We start from the raw sequence: 23,753 nt of genomic DNA, 5'->3' as shown, positions 1-23,753 counted from the left end.
CCTGAATGCAGGAGTTTTGGTGCACTTTCAGAAAGTCCACCACATCTGCAGGATATAATAGAAGTCTATGGCAAAGTGCAGCTAACCCTGGAAAATCACAAATGCACTGTGCTGCACCCACAGTGCAGGCAAACTGCATCACATCAGTGTGAAAGCAGCCTTATAGGGGGCTCAGAACAGTAAGTGTTCATTTACATTTACATTTTGGGGTTTGACAAAACCCCATAGTGAAGATGTGTTTTTACCACCCCTTCCACAACTGAACCCCCTTTAGCTGCAGTAGCAAGAGGTGTGCACAGATCACAGCCACAGCAGGAGTTACACGCCTTGTTATGGTTGGTGGGTGTAGGACCTACCAAGCATGAACCATTCAAGTGAATGAGGCCACTCTGCAAGTGCCCTGCAACCTTGTGCAGTACAGCAAACAAGGGGTTAAAGCAGGCAGCATTGTGTTGCTTTCTCACCACTTACTTTAACCTCTTTGACCTTGCAGAAGCATGGAGTTGTGGGTCGCTTGCAGAGTGGCCCCATTTACTTGAATGGGTCATGACTGGCAGGCGGTAGCACCCACCAAAGGCAACAGGGGGCTTAATTTCTGCTGCGGCATGTATACCAGTGGCGGCCCATGCACTGTGGGCGCACGGGCACCACCCCCCCATCCATGCGCCTGGCCCCTTTCAGGACGCAGGATGCATGGATTCCTATGGAGGGGGGGGGCGGTACATTTTGAAGCACCTGATTAGAGCCAGAGGCTCTAATAGGCTTCAAAATAGGGTGAACTCAGGGCGCAGAGAGTGCGCCCTGATCCCACCCACTTGTGTGACGATAGCAAATTAATTTTCGCCATTTTCACAATAACCTTCCTCCCTGCCAGTCAGGAGGCAGGGTGTCAGACCCTATTGGATGCCTGGCGCTTAGGAAGAGGAGCGGAGGAGACACGCTGGAGCGGAGGTCGCCACCACTCTGGCGCATTGGAGAGGAGTTGCTGCACCGTAAGTCCCCTCTGTCACAGTTGCGTGTGCGGGGGGGTTGGGGGTGCTGCCAGAGCAGCGAGCCCTGTGTGTGGGGGAGGGGGGTCGGTGGGCACAGTGGCTGCATATGATGGACACAAGTGGCTGCATTTGATGGGCACAGTGGCTGCATTTGACGGGCACAAGTTGCTGCATTTGACGGGCACAAGTGGCTGCCTATGATGGGCACAGGTGGCTGCATATACTGGGCACAAGTGGCTGCATTTGACGGGCACAAGTGGCTGCATTTGACGGGCACAAGTGGCTGCATTTGATGGACACAAGTGGCTGCATTTGACGGGCACAAGTGGCTGCATTTGATGGGCACACGTGGCTGCATTTGACGGGCACACGTGGCTGCATATGACGGGCACACGTGGCTGCATATGACGGGCACACCTGGCTGCATATGATGGGCACACCTGGCTGCATATGATGGGCACACGTGGCTGCATATGATGGGCACACGTGGTTGCATATGATAGGCACAGTGGCTGCAATTGATGGGCACAATGGCTGCATTTGATGGGCACAGTGAGGCTGCAATTGATAGGGGGGTTTCAGTATTTTTCAGTTTGTTTGCGCCCCCCAAACATTTTGAGCACCAGCCGCCACTGATGCATACACCTTTGACTGCTGCCTCAGCAGCTAAAGGGGGTAGGGATTGGTGGCGATAAACTCAACTGCAAAGTTTTACCACCCCCCCACCTTTACATGTGAACGAGCCCTAAGGGTGCTGCTGTAGAATACAAGGACTTATTCACAAGTGCAGCAGGCACTGCAGCTCCTCTGAAAAGCAACCAGAGTGTGTTTGACAGGTGGTGAAGAGGCGATATGTTGCCTCCTCACCACCTGATTTAAACCTATAATTGCCGTGAAATGTACACGATTGCAACATGGAAGTATGGAAATTAGAGGTTTTAAACAGGTGTGAGGAGGTGACACTGGACAACACTGTGCCCGGTGTTCTTTGACTTCTTCCATGTTGTTCAGGTAGATCTCCATCTCTTTAACCGCTTGCCGACCGCTTCACGCAGATATACTGCGGCAGAAGGGCACGTACAGGCAGATTAACGTACCTGTACGTTGCCCTTTAAAAGGCGGCTTGCAGGCACGTACGCCCCGCGGCAAGCTCCATAAGTGTGATCGCAGGTCCTGCAGACTTGATGTCCGTGGGGATACCCGCTATCGTCTCACGGAGAGGAACGGGGAAATGCTGTTGTAAACAAGCATTTCCCCATTCTTCCTAGTGACATTGACACTGATCACAGCTCCCTGTGATCGGTAGCGGTTATCAGTGTCATGTCACACATAGCCTCTCCCCTCTACAGCTAGAATCACTCCCTAGGACACACTTAACCCCTACAGCGCCACCTAGTGGTCAACCCCTTCACTGCCAGTCACAATTAAAAATGCACTGATTACTGTATAAATGTGAATTGTCCCAAAAGTGTCCGATAAAAATTGCTGATCGCCGCCATTACTAGTAAAAAAAAAATCAATCAATAAACGCTTATTGCAATTTTTTTTTACCAAAAATATGTAGAAGAATACGTTTCGTGCTAAATTGAGGAAAAAAAATGTTTTTTTATATATTTTTTGGGGATATTTATTATAGAAAAAAGTAAAAGATATAGCTTTTTTTCAAAATTGTCACTCTTTTTTTGTTTATAGTGCAAGAAATAAAAACCACAGGTGATCAAATACCACCAAAAGAAAGTTCTATTTGTGGGAAAAAAAGGACGTCAATTTTGTTTGGGAGCCACGTCGCACGACCGCACAATTGTCAGTTAAAGCAACGCAGTGCCGAATCGCAAAACTTGCTCTGCTCTTTGGCCAAACAAATGGTCCGGGGCTTAAGTGGTTAAAGTATGACTAAAGGCAAACTTTTTTTTTTTTTTTTAGTTTAGGATCAAGTGGAGAGGGATTAGAACTTGCTGTCTGTGCCCCCGTTAAGGAGATTCATCCTCTCCATTTGTCCTGTTTACCATTATCATTGAAAGTGAAAGTAAAAGCAAATCCCAAATTTTGGGTTGTCCCCAGAAAATATATCGAAAGGAAATATTTCAATGGGGACACTAGTTCTGGTGACATGGGGGTCCCCAAGGTATTCCCTTAATTTTCAGGGGTTTCCTCTCACTTCCTGTTTGGTTTTGAGACAGGAAGCGAAGGGAAATCTCCACAATGTCACACAGATGATGAAGAAAAAATCTGACAGGGGTTATAACCCCCCTTGCTCTATCTAAAATGAAAAAAAAGTTTTGCCTATAGTTCTACTTTAAGGTTGCCCACCCCTGCTTTAGGGCAATCACCATCCAGTAATCTCAGAGAACAGAGGAAGCTGAAGAACCTTCAGAAGTACAGGCCCATTTTCACATGCAATAATCCCATCTGAAAAATCACAGGAAAAATTAAAATGATGGCGATATTAGACATTTGAGGATTTCACTAACCTCCCTTGGTCAATGATAGCCACAGCTGCTTTACTAATTATAAAAACACAGAAGGCAGCCACAAATATGTTGTAAATGATCTGGAAATGTCCCGCATCCTTCAAGTCACTGGAGAAAAAGGGAAGAAGATGCAACACAATTAATGGGTTTACTAGACATATTGTAGCGGACTGTGCTAATGTCACATTCTCTGGACTGAATAAAGTAATGGGTGGAGCACATAGGAATAACCGAAAAAATAAGAGAATTTAGTTTCAAAGGGGACCAACCATAGGTGTGCACACAGGGTGTGCCAGCTATGCCTGGGCACACCCTAATCACCCCATGCGCATTAGCATTATCGCTCCGTGTGGCAACCAGGAGATGGTAAAGATGATCTCCCTCTTACCGGCTTTGCCATAAGAGAAGTAGTGTTTACCTACTTCTCATTCACTGTGCCGGTAGGGAGATAAATGTGCCGGGGTCATATACATGTAGACACACACATGTGTGTTTGTGTTTTGCACACGATAATTCAATAGGCTGCGCGCACCTATGGGACCAACCATGGATTAACTAGTATATGATTTAAACCATCTACTACATATAAATGTGTAATGATCTGCAATTATTATTCACAATACAAAGCAATGCAATTTCTACATCTTTACCAAGAATTCATATATTCAAGGTTTCCCTAAGTCTGGGCTCACATCTATGCGGCTGTGCTTGGTGCGTTTTGCAGTGCATTTTTAAACCTGCGTTTTTTATGCATTTTTGCAAGCAGTTTTTTGCATGCAGCAGATGGGCCAGGAAGCCAGCTGTGTCCTTAACAACTGATGAGCCATCAGCTGTCAGTGGGCTTCCCCGCTGAAAGCTGAATGTATAAAAAAAAAATTGCTGTTCCACCCGCTAGCAGTAAATGTATGGTTAGCGGGCAGCAAGTGGTTAATATTCACAGAGTTACTTATGCACATCACTTCCTGTCTTTGGGTTGTTAAATTAAAAACCCCAGAAGGAGGATGTGGAGGGAGAGAGAGAAAGTCTGTCCATGAAAAAGAACGGTTGCTAACCCAGACTAGAAACATTGATGTTAGGCAAGTGTTCCTATATTTATTAGTTTACTATTGTTGCCTATAGTTTCTGGGTGTATATATGTATTTATTTAAAGATTGATGACAGAAGTATATGTCTCCTTGTTGCCAGGGCCCTCTTTAATATTGATTGGACCCTGGGCAAACATTTTCTTGCCCCCCCCACACACACACACACCATTCTGAGACATTAAAAAAAAATAACCAGTAGACTCAAAATCAGTTTGCTGCAGCAGCAACTGCAGCCTATCATTACCCCTCACTAACTGGTTGCTAGAGGTTACAATACATAATCTCTGCTTACTGATTGGTTTCTAGTGGTTATTGCATGCACTACAGGAGATGGTCAGAGACTACAGATATACTACAGGAGACGGTCAGAGACTACACACATACTACAGGAGATGGTCAGAGACTGCAGACATACCACAGGAGATGGTCAGAGACTGCAGACATACTACAGGAGATGGTCAGAGACTGCAGACATACTACAGGAGATGGTCAGAGACTGCGCACATACTACAGGAGACATTCAGAGACTGTACACACACTACAGGAGATGATCAGAGACTGCACAGACACTATAGGAGATGGTCAGAGACTGCACAGACACTACAGGAGACGGTCAGGGACTGCACAGACACTACAGGAGACGGTCAGAGACTGCACACTCACTACAGGATACTATCGGAGACTGCGCACATACTACAGGATATGGTCAGAGACTGCAGACATAGTACAGGAGATGATCAGAGACTGCACACACACTACAAGAGATGATCAGAGACTGCACACACACTACAGGAGATGATCAGAGACTGCAGACATACAACAGGAGATGATCAGAGACTGCAGACATACAAAAGGAGATGATCAGAGACTGCAGACATACTATAGGAGATGATCAGAGACTGCAGACATACTACCGGAGATGATCAGAGACTGCGCACACACTACAGGAGATGGTCAGAGACTGCACACATACTACAGGAGATAGCCAGAGACCTTTCAGCAATGCACAGCTTTACAGCTGAACAACAGCTCAGGGTTTAGGGTAGCAGATAGGCAGTCTATGGGGGGGGGGCATACCTGGCCTGCCAGGCCCACCATGCACTTTCAGAAGTGCAGGGGCAAGGCTCCCACTCAGATCTCAGCCTCTACTACAGCTGTTCCCTCCTGAACATACAGGCTGCATGGCGTGGGGTCAGGGCGCCAGTGGAGCTCCCTGCCCCGTCCTTTTTTCTGCTAGCTCGGGAATACAGCGCTGCCTCCGTGTCTCCGGTGCACTCTGCAGTGCCATCACCTGAGCCCCAATTTGCGGTTAGCGCGGGCTCGTGGTGCAACTGCTTTTTGGGCCCCACAGAAAGGACAGGGCCCAAGGCAGCTGCCCCATTTTCCCTGCAGTAAAGATGTGATATCTCACATGCACTATACCAGATGGCTAAATCTGTGATACGGTGTGCGTGTGTATTGGTCACCTTGTTGTATATTACAATGTTGTACAGTAAGTGAACCTGTTTATTGCAATAGAGTGTATATACAGTTCCTGCTATTTAAGTTAACCCTGTCCCTTCTGGCCTGGGATCCTATAGCTAGTTTTAGCTTAGTAGCTAAGCTAAGCCAGCATAGGTTCGAGCTAGGTTAGGCATCCAATGGCTACTTCTGTAGTTAGAAGTCTGGTTGCATGACAGATTAGAAACTAGGGACTAAGACATAGAGTACATAGGCGACTGAGTTCCAGTGCCACACCACAGTTTCAGCTGTTGAGAATCTGCGTTCCAGGCTGGTTGTACAATAGTTGCAGCATCTCCACATCACCATTGATCTCGTCTTTAGTTCTCCGACACAAAGACGGATGCCACATCATGATCATCCTTAGGCACCCTGCAATAGAGTTTTGCTGCAACATTCATCTGGAGCAGTGGCAGTGCGTCCATTAGGGGCGCTCGGGTGCCGCCTCCTCTCTCCAGCCACCTCCTCTGTGTTCTATGGATAGATTCATGCATTGCATGGGATAAGTGCTGGGAAGACACCGGGCCGGGGGGCACAGTGGCTGCATATTATGGGCACAAAGGCTGCAATTGATGGAGCACAGTTGGCTGCATTTGCGGGGCACAGAGGCTGCATATGATGGGCACAGTTGGCTGCATATTATGGGCACAGATGGCTGCTTTTGCTGGGCACAGTTGGCTGCATATGAGGGCACAGTTGGCTGCATATGACGGGCACAGTTGGCTGCATATGACAGGCACAGGTGGCTGCATATGACGGGCACAGGTGGCTGCATATGATGGGCACAGGTGGCTGCATATGATGGGCACAGGTGGCTGCATATGATGGGTACAGAGTCTGCATATGATGGGTACAGAGTCTGCATATGATGGGCACAGGTGGCTGCTTTTGCTGGGCACAGAGTCTGCATATGATGGGCACATTTGACTACATATGATGGGCACAGTGGCTGCATGTGATGAGCACAGTGGCTGCATATGATGGGCACAGTTGGCTGCATATGATGGGCACAGTGGCTGCAATTGATGTTTTTGTTTCTGTATTTTTCAGAATTTTTCAGACAGTTCGTTTGCGCCCCCAAAAAAATTTGGAGCACCAACCGCCACTAATCTGGATGCATTTATAATTATAGCTACAGTATATCTACCCAGGTAATTGTGCACAATTCCCCCAGCACTATTGTTGGGCCCTATGCTGATAATACCGGTTGTACATTGGATGTACAGTATGTACTATTAATCTTTTCTTATATAAAACTTGTATTATTTCTATACTGGTGTGCATCTACAGGATATATGTTGGTTGCAGTAGATCTTCTTCTCCAAATTATTTTGATTAGGTTAATGGTTAATTTCCCAGGAAGGGAATCCCCTCTGTACACAGAGGCCCTGTCCTGGATGGGGGCACTGCCAAATTATTATCAGTCCCACGCTTCCACTTAGCAAAGGTTTTAGTTCTCTTATTTACTTGCAGGTTTAGCGCAATATCCTGTTTGGGGAGGGCCATTTCTCATAATCCCTCCAAAAGAGGGGTACAGGGACTTAATTAAATCTGTGATACTGATTTAGTAATTACTACAGCTATTCCCTTTTACAAAAATCTTTAAAAAAAGGACCTGTTGATGGATCTCAAGAATACTATTTCTTTTCCATAATGCTTTACAGAGAAGATTGAACCCTTCAAACAAGTACCTGTTCCCAGAGGAGTGTGTTAGGCCCTGTACATGTTGGCTTCAGATTGTATAAGAACACAGCAGACAGCAAACTGTAACAAGGCATTTTCAAAACTTTTAGCCAAGCTGTAAGTAGCTTTCTTGAAGCCATTAAAACACCATTCAGTTCCACTATGGATATGTTAGACTTAGATCTTATTGTGAGTGGCTGGACAATGCAAATAAGCAGAAGGCATACCATTTTAAAATGACCTCTTTTAAGTGCTTGTGCATGTCCTGTACCATGCAGGAGCATCACAATGTGAGTGCACTGAGCACTGCAGATTACTGCATGAATGTACAGAGCCAGCAAGAGTGGCTCTGTACCATATCCACACATTGTTTATAATGGCTGTGGTGAGCAGCAGCTTTCAAGAAACTTCATGGTTACAGTCAGCACACACTAAAAAAAGCTGTAAAAGTGTAACCACCACCAGAAACACTGACGTTCACTCTCTCTTCAGTATTTTTCAGCCCTATCCTGTTCCTGGTCTGACATTGAAATTGAAGTGATTATAAAAAGGAAAAATTGTTATTTAAAAAAACAAAAACAAATATATGTTATACTTACCTGCTCTGTGCAGTGGTTTGCACAGAGCATCCCCGATCCTCCTCTTCTCAGGTCTCCCGTGGCGCTCAGGGCCCCTCCCCCTTGCCGAGTGCACCCATAGCAAGCCGCTTGCTGTGGGGCACTCATACATGCTCGCTCCTGAGCTGGCTCTCTGCATTCAGAAGGTCGTCAGCCCTCCCCCTGCTGCCACCTCGCTGGCTGCGATTCACAGCAGCTGAAGCCAATGGCTCCTGCATCTCAGCCAATCACTAGAGCCTCGGGTCCCGTGCACATCGCTGGATCAAGATTAGACTAAAGCCTCGTACACACGACCGGAATTGTGTGATGACAGGCTGTTTGGCGGAAAATCCGACCGTGTGTATGCTCCATCGGACAATTGTTGTCGGATTTTCCGTGGACAAATGTTGGATGGCAGGCTTTAAAATTTTCCGCGGACAATCGTCTGTTGTCGGATTTTCCGAGCGTGTGTACACAAGTCCGCTGGACAAAAGTCCAAAGTACAAACATGCATGCTCGGAAGCCATGACAAGCCAGAAGCGATTGGTCTTGTAAACTAGCATTTGTAATGGAGAATGAACTTGTGACGCAGCAAATTATGAAATCTCGAAATGCAGCACACATTCACCACTTCTTTAATGGGATAAAAATGAAGGTGCTTTGCTGGTGATACTGAAGAAGTTATTGCAAACAAATTTTCAAAGGCTTTTTTTTTCTAGTGATATCAAGAATAATATTATTATGCTTGTTATTTTAAGCAAAATTCTTATTCAAACAAAAAATAAAATAAAAGCCTCATGCATGTGTCCTGCTTCTTAATATAGGGGTCAATAATGCCAAGAGTTTGTGAAAGCAGGAGTCCGTCATCCGGAGATAATTCCGAAAATCATATGGATTATTCTCCTGGAGCTCCCACAGCAAAGGCATATGACATAATTGGTCATGATTAATAAAGCAATACATTTTTGGTCCAATAAATCCTCCTCCTCCTGTTCCTGGACTGGACTTGGGTCAAAGCTAGGGATGAGCCGAACACCCCCCGGTTCGGTTCGCACCAGAACCCGCGAACGGACCGAAAGTTCGCACGAACGTTAGAACCCCATTGACGTCTATGGGACTCGAACGTTCGAAATCAAAAGTGCTCATTTTAAAGGCTAATTTGCATGGTATTGTCCTAAAAAGGGTTTGGGGACCCGGGTCCTACCCCAGGGGACATGTATCAATGCAAAAAAAACTTTTAAAAACGGCCGTTTTTTCGGGAGCAGTGATTTTAATGATGCTTAAAGTAAAAAAAAAAAGTGAAATATTCCTTTAAATATCGTACCTGGGGGGTGTCTATAGTATGCCTGTAAAGTGACGCGTGTTTCCCATGTTTAGAACAGTCCCTGCACCAAATGTCATTTTTAAAGGAAAAAATCTCATTTAAAACTGCTTGCGGGTTTAATGTCATGTCGGGTCATGGCAATATGGATGAAAATCAGTGAGACAAACGGCATGGGTACCCCCCAGTCCATTACCAGGCCCTTTGGGTCTTGTATGGATATTAAGGGGAACCCCGCACCCAAATTAAAATAAGGAAAGGTGTGGGGCCACCAGGCCCTATATACTCTGAACAGCAGTATACAGGCGGTGCAAACAAGACAGGGACTGTAGGTTTGTTGTTAAGTAGAATCTGTTTGTAATTTTGAACATTTTTAACGTGTTTAGCTCCAGCCAAAAAATCTTTTCTAAGCTTTTTGGAAAACATAGGGAAGGGTTATCACCCCTGTGACATTTGTTTTGCTGTCTTTCCTCCTCTTCAGAAGATTTCACCTCACTTTTTTGTCCCAATGAAAAATGTTTTTTGAAAATTTGGGTTTTTTTGTGGAACAAGGATTGGAAAGCATCAGTGGAAAGGAGAAATTGTTTTCCCATATTAACTCTTACAGGAGAGAATTTCCCTTCCTAGGGGTAGATTTCATCTCACTTCCTGTTGTCTCCTTCCGTTTGCAAGTAGGAGTCGTTTGTAAGTTAGATGTTTGAAAGTAGGGTCCTGCCCTATATACTCAGCAGAAATTTGGGCCTTAGGTGTTGCTGTGGCCACAACACTGTAAGCCCTCACAGGGCCCTGCTGTGAAATATTAGATCAAGAATTGTAATTACATGCCCCTGTTGAACAGGAGCTGAAAAATTAGGCCTTAGGCACTGGTGCTGGTGCCACAACACTGCAACCCCTCACAGACACTCTAGTTGGAACGCAGGAACGAGCCCTGCTGCAAATTATTGCTTCAAAAATTGTAATTACACGCCCCTGTTAGACAGGGGCAGAAAAATTGGGCCTTAGGCACTGGTGCTGGTGCCACAACACTGCAACCCCTCACAGACACTCTAGTTGGAACGCAGGAACGAGCCCTGCTGCAAAGTATTGCATCAAAAATTGTAATTACACGCCCCTGTTAGACAGGGGCAGAAAAATTGGGCCTTAGGCACTGGTGCTGGTGCCACAACACTGCAACCCCTCACAGACACTCTAGTTGGAATGCAGGAACGAGCCCTGCTGCAAAGTATTACATCAAAAATTGTAATTACACGCCCCTGTTAAACAGGGGCTGAAAAATTGTGCCTTAGGCACTGGTGGTGGCGCCCAGAACCAAAAATGTTCTTACAAGCTATCAGCGTGATGATTGAGGAGGAAGAGGATAATTACTCAGGGATAGTCACTCAGCATCAGCATAGGCAGTCTTTGAAGGGATCTGAGATTTCAAAAAAAATTATTCGGTTACATCAGCATCAGGTGCTTGGTAGCTGGTGGTGATCCAAGACTCATTCATTTTTATGAAGGTCAGCCGATCGACCGAGTCGGTGGACAGACGCACCCTGTGATCGGTTACCACGCCTCCAGCAGCACTGAATGTGCGTTCCGAAAGAACGCTGGATGCAGGACAGGCCAGTAGCTCAATTGCATACTGTGCAAGCTCTGGCCAGTGATCCATCCTCAAGACCCAGTAACCCAGAGGATTTTCGGTGGGAAAGGTGTCCAAGTCTGATCTTGCCCCTAGGTATTCCTGCACCATGTAAAACAGACGCTGGCGATGGTTGCTGGAACCGATCATACCTTGGGGCTGCGGACCAAAAAATTGTCTGAACGCATCGGTCAGACGGCCACCTTCTCCACCGCTCCTTCTTTGACTGACCGAAGCCTCAGCAACACATTGTCCAGAAACAGGAGTTTGTAACCTCCCAGTCTCTGGGAACGCGTTGCACAGACCTTTCTGCAAGGCCTCCCGAAGATGTTTCATCCTCTGCTCCCTCTGCGATGGCAAGATAAGGTCCGCAACCTTACCCTTGTAACGTGGATCAAGGAGGGTTGCCAGCCAGTATTGGTCCTTCTCCTTGATACCACGAATACGAGGATCCTTACGCAGGCTTTGCAGGATCAGGGAGGCCATGCAGCGTAGGTTTGCTGAGGCATTCGGTCCGGAGTCCTCTGGGTCACTAAGAACGACATGGTCCGCAGCCACCTCCTCCCAGCCACGTACAAGTCCATGTGTTTCTTGGGACTGATCCCTTAAAGACTGCTGCTGATGCTGAGTGCCAGGCTCCACCTCCATACTGACACAATCTTCCTCCTCCTCCTCTTCCTCCTCGTCCTCTTCCTGTGTGATCGGCGGGCACGCAGGAACACTGTCTGGATAAAGGGGGCCTTGAGAGCTAAGGAAGTCCTCCTCTTCCTGCCTCTGTTCTGCCTCAAGTGCCCTGTCCATTATTCCACGCAGCGTGTGCTCCAACAGGTGGACAAGGGGGACAGTGTCACTGATGCATGCACTGTCACTGCTCACCATCCTCGTGGCCTCCTCGAATGGTGACAGGACAGTGCATGCATCCCTGATCATGGCCCACTGGCGTGGGGAAAAAAAACCAAGCTCCCCTGACCCTGTCCTGGTGCCATAGTCGCACAGGTACTCATTGATGGCCCTCTGCTGCGTGTGCAGCCGCTGCAGCATGGCCAACGTTGAGTTCCACCTGGTGGGCATGTCACAGATTAGGCGGTTCTTGGGCAGGTTAAACTCCTTTTGGAGGTCCGTCAGCCGAGCACTGGCATTATATGACCGGCGGAAATGCACACAGACTTTCCTGGCCTGCCTCAGGACATCCTGTAAGCCCGGGTACCTGCCCAAGAACCGCTGCACCACCAAGTTAAGGACGTGAGCCAAACAGGGCACATGGGTCATTTGTCCCTGTCGGAGGGCAGAGAGGAGGTTGGTGCCATTGTCGCAAACCACCATTCCTGCCTTAAGTTGGCGTGGCGTCAACCACCTCTGAACCTGCCCCTGCAGAGCTGACAGAACCTCTGCCCCAGTGTGGCTCCTGTCCCCCAAGCACACCAGCTCAAGCACCGCATGGCATCTTTTGGCCTGCGTACTTGCGTAGCCCCTTGAACGCCTACGGAGCACCGCTGGTTCCGAGGAAGAGGCCATGGAGGAAGAAGAAGAGGAGGGGGTGGAGGAGAGAGGTGTGTCACAATCAGCATTTTGGAGGCGTGGTGGCAGAACAACCTCCAACACTACTGCACCTTGTCCTGCATCCTTCCCAGCTGCCAGCAGAGTCACCCAATGCGCCGTGAAACTTAGGTAACGTCCCTGTCCATGCCTGCTGGACCATGAGTCAGCGGTAATATGCACCTTACCGCTGACCGCCCTGTCCAGCGAGGCATGGACATTGCCTTCCACATGCCGGTAGAGAGCCGGAATCGCCTTCCGTGAGAAAAAGTGGCGTTTGGGTACCTGCCACTGAGGAACCGCACATTCCACAAACTCACGGAAGGGGGCAGAGTCTACCAACTGAAAAGGCAGCAGTTGAAGTGCTAGCAATTTTGCCAAGCTAGCATTCAACCGCTGGGCATGTGGATGGCTGGGAGCAAACTTCTTTCGGCGGTGCAGCAGCTGGGGCAGGGAAATTTGCCTGGTACAATCTGACGTCGGTGTACCAAAAGCAGATTGCCCACAAGTACTTGGCTGTGACACACCTAATTCTACACCTTCATTCCTCTCACTGCAGGTCTCAGAGAGGACTGAAGGTCTAGTGGGGTTGGAAATCTCAGCTGATGAGGAGCAAGGAGAGATCCTCTTTGTTCTTTGGTGTGGGTCTTTTAGATACGCTTGCCAACGAACTGCATGGCAGGTCAACATATGTCTGGTCAAGCATGTGGTACCCAAGCGGGAGATATTTTGGCCACGCGAGATACGCTTGAGACATATGTTGCAAATAGCAGCGGTGCGATCTGATGCACTCGTCTCAAAAAAGGCCCACACCAAAGAACTTTTTGAATAACGCGCAGAGACTGCAGCGCCCTGCACATGTGGAGCTTTGGGGTGTGATGCAGTCAATGTGTTGCCCTTAGGCTGGCCCCTGGAGGGCATCCTGCCTCGTTGGTGATGTGCTGCCGCCTCCTCCTCCTCCTCCTCCTCCTCCTCCTCCTCCTCCTCCTCTCTCCTATCAGGCACCCACGTTGAGTCAGTGACCTCATCATCCCCTCCCTCCTCATCACTGGAGCAAACCTGGCAGTATGCTGCAGCAGGGGGAGCATGACTGCCAGATTGCTGTCCTTCTTGGGCACCCCCTCTGTCCGCGCTCATGTTACTGCCTTCATCGAGCTCAGTATCGTCATCAGAGCCTTCCAAACGCTGGGCATCCTCCTGGAGCATGTACCCAACACTGTGGTCAAACAGTTCGAGGGAATCCTCATGAGGACATGGTGGAGCTAGGGAAGGAGTCACTGATGACATTGAGCTGAGGGAAGAGGCCGCTGCTTTGCCAGACAAAGCACCCTGGGCATGGGTGAGAGAGGATGAGGAGGATGAGGACGGCTTGGTCATCCACTCGACCAAGTCTTCCGCATGTTGCGGCTCAACATGGCCAGCTGCCGAAAAAAAGGCCAAGCGTGTCCCATGGCCACGTGCTGATGAGGATGCACCGTCTCCACGACCAGCACTAGACACAGAGCCTGCTTGCCCTCTCTTATTGGCTTGTGACTGTCTGCCTCTCCTTCTTGGCCTTCCAGACATACTAATGGCCTGTAGCTGCACTAAGCTGGGATAGAACACCTGTAATTTTCTTCAAGTAGCTTTATATACTGTAACCAGACAAGCCTGCCTGTCAGTAGGAAGATAACAGGAACGGATCTAGCTGAACACTGTGAGCAGGACGCACTGTACTAAATGTAAATAGTCTAGCTGCCTGACCGTGGTACTAATAGGATCAAATAGAACACCTGTAATTTTCTTCAGGTAGCTTTATATACTGTAACCAGACAAGCCTGCCTGTCAGTAGGAAGATAACAGGAACGGATCTAGCTGTACACTGTGAGCAGGACGCACTGTACTAAATGTAAATAGTCTAGCTGCCTGACCGTGGTACTAATAGGATCAAATAGAACACCTGTAATTTTCTTCAGGTAGCTTTATATACTGTAACCAGACAAGCCTGCCTGTCAGTAGGAAGATAACAGGAACGGATCTAGCTGAACACTGTGAGCAGGACGCACTGTACTAAATGTAAATAGTCTAGCTGCCTGACCGTGGTACTAATAGGATCAAATAGAACACCTGTAATTTTCTTCAGGTAGCTTTATATACTGTAACCAGACAAGCCTGCCGGTCAGTAGGAATTTAACAGGAACGGATCTAGCTGAACACTGTGAGCAGGACGCACTGCATTAAATGTAAATAGTCTAGATAGAAGATAACAGGAACGGATCTAGCTAAACTGAATACAGTGTATATATATATATGCAACACCTGGGATGCATATATATACACAATACACTGTAAGTGCAGCTAACTGACTGACTGTTCTGCCTAATCTATCTAACTCAAATCAAATGACACTGTCTCTCTCTCTCTCTATCTCTCAGCACACCGGAACACACACTACACAGGGCCGCCGTGCAGGCGGCCTTATATAGTGTGGGGTGTGTACTAAATGCCCTGAGCCGTAATTGGCCAAAGCCACCCTGGCTTTGGCCAATTACAGCTCTCTCTACTGACAGCGCTGTGATTGGCCAAGCATGCGGGTCATAGTGCATGCTTGGCCAATCATCAGCCAGCAATGCACTGCGATGCCGCAGTGAATTATGGGCCGTGACGCGCCACACGAATTTAGCGCGAACGGCCCATAACGTTCGCAATTCGGCGAACGATCGAACAGCCGATGTTCGAGTCGAACATGGGTTCGACTCGAACACGAAGCTCATCCCTAGTCAAAGCAATAACTCCAAGGCCAATAATAAATAACACGTTATCTCCTCCGATTCCGCACCATGGCTGGTTAACGAACGGCCCTTCAGAAACTAACTGAAAAGCATGAAATTAAAAGCACGAAATGAAAAGTGAGAATCAACACTCAACAAACTTCTACTAACACAAAATTAGCAGAAGGAGCCCAAAAGGGTGGCGCTAAAGAGCTGAAAAACCACGTAGTACATCACTAAGTTCGTGTTTGTTGGCCGACAATTCCTTGCCGTTTGTATGCAAGACAAGTTCCTGGCCAACGCCCTTCGAATAAAAGTCAGTGGTTTTGTTGGTGTAAAATCCGATTGTGTGTACGAGGCTTAAGCGAAGTATTAGGGGGGATGAGGTTGGAGCTGCACACTGAAGGTTTTTTACCTTCATGCATAGAATGCATGAAGGTAAAAAACCTTCAGCCTTTACAACCACTTTTACCTCCCATCGCCTGCCTTATTCTGCACATCTGGACATTTACGCCTTAATCACCATGTTTCCATTGTCACCCTAATCCCTCTGTGTATGACCTATAAATGTAATATAGTGTGCCATGCTCAAGCACAGTGTTATACCCCTCTCATTAACAATATGTTTCTTCATTTCCCAAAAATTAGATCACACTGAGGTGTCCACTCATAATGGTTTAAACCTGTTTTTGCAGTTTCCCAGTCTTTTCTGGGCTCTGCCCCCTTCTCTGTGTTGTAAATAAAAAGAGGAAGGGCTCTGCACAGAGAAAGCTGCTGCATGTGAAGAAGGCAGAGACACTGAACAGGCATGCTGTAGGACTGCTGCATCTTGCAGTCCATCAGAGGCATTGGGATTCTGGAGGACATCCAAGCCATGCAGAATGCCAGTATGCATAGGTGTGCACAGGGGGTGTGCCAGGTGTGCCTGGGCACACCCTAATCACTGCGTGCGGTGCAGATTCCCCCTATTGCCTGGGCTCCCCCCCGTGTTGCGCCCCCCCCCCCCCCCCCGCAGTGCTGCTGGCTTCCCTTCTCTCCTCTTCCCCTGGCTTCTTCGAGGGATGTTTCAGAATGGGGAGTGGGGCAAGGGGCTAGTGCATATGTAATTTACCAGCCCCTTCCTTTTCTAAATTAACACAGTAAACATACACTCACTCACTGTGTTCATTCATAACTGAAACATAGTAAAATTTGTTTACTATGCTTCCATTTGTGAATGACCAGTAAGCTGCTCAGCACAGAGCACTTCCCATTCATTCACTGTCCAGAGCTGAAGCTGCAGAGAAAGGCGTGTGTGTTTGAGCTTTGGGGTGCACACCCTAATGCAATAGGCTACGCACACCTATGCCAGTGTGGACTATCAACTTATGGAGGTATGCCTGGGCAGCCACACTACAGTGGTTAGTTTAGAGAAAACTTGTTCAGTAAAGTTACATTAACCATTACGAGCCAGGTCTGAAGTTATTCAAAGGGGTGCGTATAGGTGCTGGCATATGAAAAGAACTTGGGTCTGTAAATGCACTATGGGGTGTAAAGTACCAGCTACAAAAGGTTAACTCTACAAGACAAGAAGAAAGGAGTAGTTGCTATGGGTTACCAAGTAAAGGAATAAGTGACAGGCAACCAGTCATTAGGCGTAGTACCTGGTAAGGTGACAGGTCCTCCAGTAGCGAGGGGCCATTGCCTGGCTCCCTCCCCAGTGGTTGGTTTCCAGAAATCGGATCCAAACCAGTGTTATGGAGATCTATGGCCTGATCATGAGGTGTGGGATGGAAGGGATTGAGGAAGGTATGCTGGGCTGGTGGAGTGGGTGCAGGCTCTGCACGTCCCTTCTAATGCAACATACTGTATATTAGTTACAGTGTGTAGTAGAGCTGCATGATTCATCGCTAAAAAAAGTGATCTCGATTCAACCCCCCTCACAATCTTAATCCAGCATTTACACGATTTATGTAACAAATGCAGAGCCGTTCCGTGCTCACAGCTGTCAAAAAAGCAGCCTTAAAGCGGAGGTCCACCCTAAAAGAAAAAAAAAAAATACATAAAAATGCTCCTTTAAATACATTAAAAAACATTTGAAAAAAAATTATTTTTACTCACCAGAAATGCCTGTTGCTAGACAGATCGTCCTAATCTGCCACTTCCTATTCCGCGGTGATCTTCAGTCTTCTACTCCTCGCGTTGTTTTCTGGGAAATTTGGGCGTGGTGTCTTCTGGGACCTGTGTGTCACAGAAGACAGCCACCCATTCACAAATCGCCGGGGGACTCGCGCATGCGCAGTAGGAAACGAGCAGTGAAGCCGCAAAGCTTCACTGCCTGTTTCCCTTAGTGAGGATGGCGGCGCCGGCACACAATATGAGGGACGGATCGGCCTCGGGGGGACAGGTAAGTGTCCTTATTAAAAGTCAGCAGCTATAGTGTTAGTAGCTGCTGACTTTAAAAAAAAAAATTTTACGGCTGGAACACCCATTTAACATCATGAGCTAAAAGAGAGATAAAAAGTAACATTGTATGGTTCTGTTCTTTTAGAGATCAAAGGGATGAACTTCAGTCTGCAAATGAAGTCAGTTTAACCACTTAAAGACTAAGTCTGGTTTCACACAGACATTCCATTGTTTTGTTCTGTTCAGTCACATTTTTTTTGTAAAAAATTGGATCAAAAATGGATACGGGTCCAGCATAGCAAAATGCTCCTTTAACGCTGCCACGTTGGAGGCGACCTATAAGGTCCTCCTGCGCTGGTACTGGGTCCCAGCCCGTATCGCCAAGTCAAACCCATCATGCAATGACAGATGCTTTTGGGGTTGTGGTCAATGAGGAGGTGAACTGCACACATAGTGGTCTTGCCCCCGTCTTGTGGGCTTCTGGTCAAGGGCCTTTGGCTGCCAAACGAACAATAGCGAAGGCTTGGAAAAAACCTTCTATCTCATTCGCAGAGGTGAAGAATACTTTGACGACCCTTATGATCCATAAGAAAATGTCCAGTGTCCTCCACGACTCCCATGCAAAATTTCTTAAGGTGTGGGCCCCATGGTGGTCCTACGCACTCCCTAATCTATATCCGACTAGTCTAGGACTGTGAATTCAGCTTGAACTAGCCTCCAGCCCCTTTTCTCCCTCCCATTTCCTCTCTTTCTGGGCCTCTCGCCCGCCGCTCTGTTCTACACTTACCTCCCTCCTTCGCCCCACTGTTGTGTATGTGTTTTGGGTTTTTTTTTGTTTTTTTTCTCGTGTTTGTTTGTCTCCCTCTTCCCTGTTCTGCGGACAACTCCGTTCCCCCTTGTCTGCCTTAGCCCCTGGGTCTCAAGGCTTGGGCATAGCGCATTGACCCCCGGCCCTGGCTGGCAGGTCAATGTCAGTTAATAATCTACACCCTCATAATATATGTTTTATTATGTACTTTTATGTGAACCTTTTTCTTATGTTTTTTGTCCATATCCCCTGCGTGGGAATTTGTTATCTGGTTTCCCCTTTTTCATATTTCAATAAAAACATTGTACCAGAAAAATGGATACGGATTTCGATTTTTACATCCGATTTCATATCCACTGACATCCGCTCATATCCACTGATATCCACTGTAAACACACAAATCCCTGTTCTGTCAGGGGAGAGGAGACAGATTGTTTGTTCCTAATAAGTAGGAACAGCGATATGTCTCCTCCCACAGTCAGTCATATCCCCATACAGTAAGAAACACTAACTAGGGAACATATTTCACACCTTGCTCGCCACCTAGTGTCAACCCCTTCCCTACCAGTGACATTTACACAGTAATCAGTGCATTTTTATAGCACTGATCGCTGTATAAATGTCAATGGTCCCAAAAATGTGTCAAAAAAATCGCAGATCACCGCCATTACTAGTTAAAAAAAAAAAAGCCATAAATCTTTCCAAAATTTTGCTGACGCTATAACTTTTGCACAAACCAATCAATATACGCTTGATGTTTTTTTTGTTTTTTTTTTAACCAAAAATATGTGGAAGAATATATATTTGCCTAAACTGATGAAGAAATTGAAGAAATTTGTTTTTTAAAAAACATTTTGGGGATATTTATTACAGCAAAAAGTTTTTTTTTCAAAATTTACTCTCTTCTCTTTTTGTTTTAATGCGCAAAAAATAAAAACCGCAGAGGTGATCAAATACCAACAAAAGAAAGCTCTATTTGTGGGAAAAAAAGGACACAAGTTTCATTTGGGTACAGCACTGCATGACCGCGCAATTACCAGTTAAATCTACGCAGTGCCAAATAGTAAAAAGTGCCCTGGTCAGGAAGGGGATAAAATCTTTGGGGGCTGAAATGGTTAATAGCTCTATCTTCTCCTGGTGCCATCCTCTCTGCCGCCGTCTTCTCCTGCCGTCTCTCCCGTGGCCTTCTCTCCTGCCGCCGTCTTCTCCTCCCACCACCATCTTTCCTGATGACTTCTCCCCCCCGCTGTTTTCTTCCTTTGATGTCACTGTGATGTTAGATTCATCACATGACACAGTCTCCACCTGGTACCGGGCATTGATGAGCGTGCTGCACGCGAAAGGTACCCCCTCGTGCACAGGTGCACATGACCTCGCCCACAAACATACCAATCCAGTCAAGTGGTTAAACCAGCTTTGTGCAGGTTAAAACAAGCTTTCAACAAGTAGTGCTGAAGCTAAGCCTGATAAAGCCTAATAAAAACTGACAGTCAGCACTCCTATTAACTTGTTCTTAGCCTTCCCAACCTAGAGTTGAAGGCTTCAAAACAGCTGCTTGAAACTTACTGAAAGCTTTGCAAATCATTTGGTAAAATCTTGATCTCTTACACAAGCTGATTCCAATCTGTAGGCATAAGTGGCAACTCCATAAATTCTATAACTGGTACAGTGCTTTGCATCTTAGCTTTTATTTTATTTTTATTTTATTTATTTCAGGTACTTATATAGCGCCGTCAATTTACGCAGCGCTTTTACATATACATTATACATTCACATCAGTCCCTACACCCTCAAGGAGCTTACAATCTAAGGTCCCTAACTCACATTCATACATACTAGGGCCAATTTAGACAGGATCCAATTAACCCACCAGCATGTCTTTGGAGTGTGGGAGGAAACCGGAGTACCCCGGAGGAAACCCACACAGACATAGGGAGAACATGCAAACTCCAGGCAGGTAGTGTCGTGGTCGGGATTCGAACCAGCGACCCTTCTTACTGCTAGGCGAGAGTGCTACCCACTACACCACTGTGCCGCCCAGCTTTTATTTTTTTCATTTCATTTTTTTGTATACTTGCCATAGGTTCTTAGCTCTTTAACATTCTACCAGGTCTACTTTCTTGTGTGTTTTTTTTTTTACTATTTGATCCAAAATGAGCACACAAAAATGCCTTAAGCTTTATTAAAAATATTATATTAATAGTTATAAATATCAGACATTAACATCTACTTGTAAAAACATAAGTAAAATATAACCGGGGTACCGTGTCTCCGTCTGCTCACTAACACAGGAAACTAATATAATAAAAAAAGATTGGAGATGTCCACTTACTCCAGTAGGGAAGCACGATGCACAAATGTTTTCCTTCTTTCAGACATTGATTCCTGGGGTCTAATCACAAACAGCAATACAATGTATTTTAATATGAAGTATATTATGTACATAAGAAAATGCAGTGACCTTACATAACAACATAGCAAATGGCAAAAAAAAGTTTGATTTAGTTTTCTCCTAACTGGATGCCAAATGGAAAAAGAGTAGTTATTACATCCAGCAGGGAAAGGATTATGGTTGTATAATATCACAATACTCTAACCTCCATTAGTGATCACTAATTGGGAAAAAACCCAGAAAATACAACAGATAACAGGTACTACTTTAGAAGTGTCTCCTTGAGGCTTAAATAAACACATTGTACAATGGCAGACTTTTTACCGCACTGCAAAACCTCAGGGACACGCAGAAAACAATTGTTTCCTGTGTGTCCCATTGACACTGTAATGCAGTCTGGGGCTGCACTACAACACAGACATGTTCCATTTTATCGCAGGGCACCGCACCGAATCGCATGGCACAGTACAGGAACACAGTTGCAGACCCCCCGCCTGCATCAACACAGGGCTCTGTACAGAGAGAAAGATCTCTCTGCTTCTTATCCCTGCAAAGCAGGGAACAGAAATACAGAGACGTTTACACATTATTTACACATTATTAGGCACACATTTAACCCCTTGATAACCCTAGATGTTAACCCCTTCCCCGCCAGTGCCATTAATACAGTGACATTTTTAAAATTTGAACTTGAAATTTTCCACATTTTGTCATGTTGCAACCAAAAACTTAACTGTAATTTATTGGTATTTTATGGGATAGACCAACACAAAGTGGCACATAACTGTGAAGTGGAAGGAAAATGATAAATGGTTTTCAAATTAAAAAAAAAAAAAATATCTGAAAAGTGTGCCATGCATTTGTATTCAGCCCCTTTTACTCTGATACCCCTAACCAAAATCTAGTGGAACCAATTGTCTTCAGAAGTCACCTAATTAGTAAATAGGGTCAACCTGTGTGCAATTTAATCTCAGTATTAATACAGCTGTTCTGTGAAGTCTCAGAGGTTTGTTAGAGAACCTTAGAGAACAAACAGCACCATAAAGGCCAAGGAACACACCAGACAGGTCAGGAATAAAGATGTGGAGATGTTTAAAGCAGGGTTAGGTTATAAAAAACATCCCAAGCTTTGAACATCTCAGGAAGCACTGTTCAATCCATCATCCAAAAATGGAAAGAGTATGGCACAACTGCAAACCTACCAAGAAAGGGCAGTTCACCTAAACTGACAGGCCAGGCTAGAAGAGCATTAATCAGAGAAGCAGCCAAGAGGCCATGGAAACTTTGGGGGAGCTGCAGAGATCCACAGCTCAGGTGGGAGAATCTGTCCACAGAACTACTATTAGTCGTGCACTCCACAAATCTGGCCTTTATGGAAGAGTGGCAAGAAGAAAGCCATTCTTAAAAGAAAGCCATAAGAAGTCCTGTTTGCAGTTTGTGAAAAGCCATGTGGGGGACACAGCAAACATGTGGAAGAAGGTGCTCTGGTCAGAAGAGACCAAAATTTTACTTTTTGGCCTAAAAGCAAAATGCTATGTGTGGCGGAAAACCATCCCCACCGTGAAACATGGTGGTGGCAGCATTATGTTGTGGGAATGCTTTTCTTCAGCAGAGACAGGGTAGCTGGTTAGAGTTGATGGGTAGATGAATGGAGCCAAATACAGGGCAATCTTAGAAGAAAACCTGTAAGAGTCTGCAAAAGACTTGAGACTGGGGCAGAGGTTCACCTTTCAACAGGGCAATGACCCTGGTTAAAGCTGGTTAAACCAGCTTTGTGCAGGTTAAAACAAGCTTTCAACAAGTAGTGCTGAAGCTAAGCCTGACAAAGCCTAATAAAAACTGACAGTCAGCACTCCCATTAACTTTTTCTTAGCCTTCCCAACCTAGAGTTGAAGGCTTCAAAACAGCTGCTTGAAACTGACTGAAAGCTTTGCAAATCATTTGGTAAAATCTTGATCTCTTACACAAGCTGATTCCAATCTGTAGGCATAAGTGGCAACTCCATAAATTCTATAACTGGTACAGTGCTTTGCATCTTAGCTTTTATTTTTTCATTTCATTTTTTTGTATACTTGCCATAGGTTCTTAGCTCTTTATCATTCTACCAGGTCTACTTTCTTGTGTGTTTTTTTTTTTTTACTATTTGATCCAAAATGAGCACACAAAAATGCCTTAAGCTTTATTAAAAATATTATATTAATAGTTATAAATATCAGACATTAACATCTACTTGTAAAAACATAAGTAAAATATAACCGGGGTACCGTGTCTCCGTCTGCTCACTAACACAGGAAACTAATATAATAAAAAAAGATTGGAGATGTCCACTTACTCCAGTAGGGAAGCACGATGCACAAATGTTTTCCTTCTTTCAGACATTGATTCCTGGGGTCTAATCACAAACAGCAATACAATGTATTTTAATATGAAGTATATTATGTACATAAGAAAATGCAGTGACCTTACATAACAACATAGCAAATGGCAAAAAAAAGTTTGATTTAGTTTTCTCCTAACTGGATGCCAAATGGAAAAAGAGTAGTTATTACATCCAGCAGGGAAAGGATTATGGTTGTATAATATCACAATACTCTAACCTCCATTAGTGATCAC

The 23,753-nt window shown here is 45.9% G+C and overlaps 1 protein-coding gene across 1 annotated transcript in view; it reads right to left on the bottom strand.

Moving 5' to 3' along the window:
* The window catches only part of LOC141126554 (sterol O-acyltransferase 2-like), a 90,446-nt gene extending 66,927 nt beyond the window's left edge, over positions 1 to 23,519 (bottom strand). Inside the window, exons 1-2 of the mRNA XM_073612480.1 lie at positions 23,473 to 23,519; positions 3,464 to 3,571 (exon numbers count right to left, since the gene is read on the bottom strand). Of these exons, the coding sequence (XP_073468581.1) occupies positions 3,464 to 3,571; positions 23,473 to 23,519 (155 nt within the window). The remainder of the gene's footprint in view (positions 1 to 3,463; positions 3,572 to 23,472) is intronic.
* Positions 23,520 to 23,753: the final 234 nt, after the last annotated feature.

The sequence above is a fragment of the Aquarana catesbeiana genome, linkage group LG02, assembly GCF_042186555.1.
Source record: "Aquarana catesbeiana isolate 2022-GZ linkage group LG02, ASM4218655v1, whole genome shotgun sequence".
NCBI lineage: Eukaryota > Metazoa > Chordata > Amphibia > Anura > Ranidae > Aquarana > Aquarana catesbeiana.
Note: the sequence above shows the minus strand (reverse complement) of the source record. Positions and strands in the feature narration are given on the sequence as shown.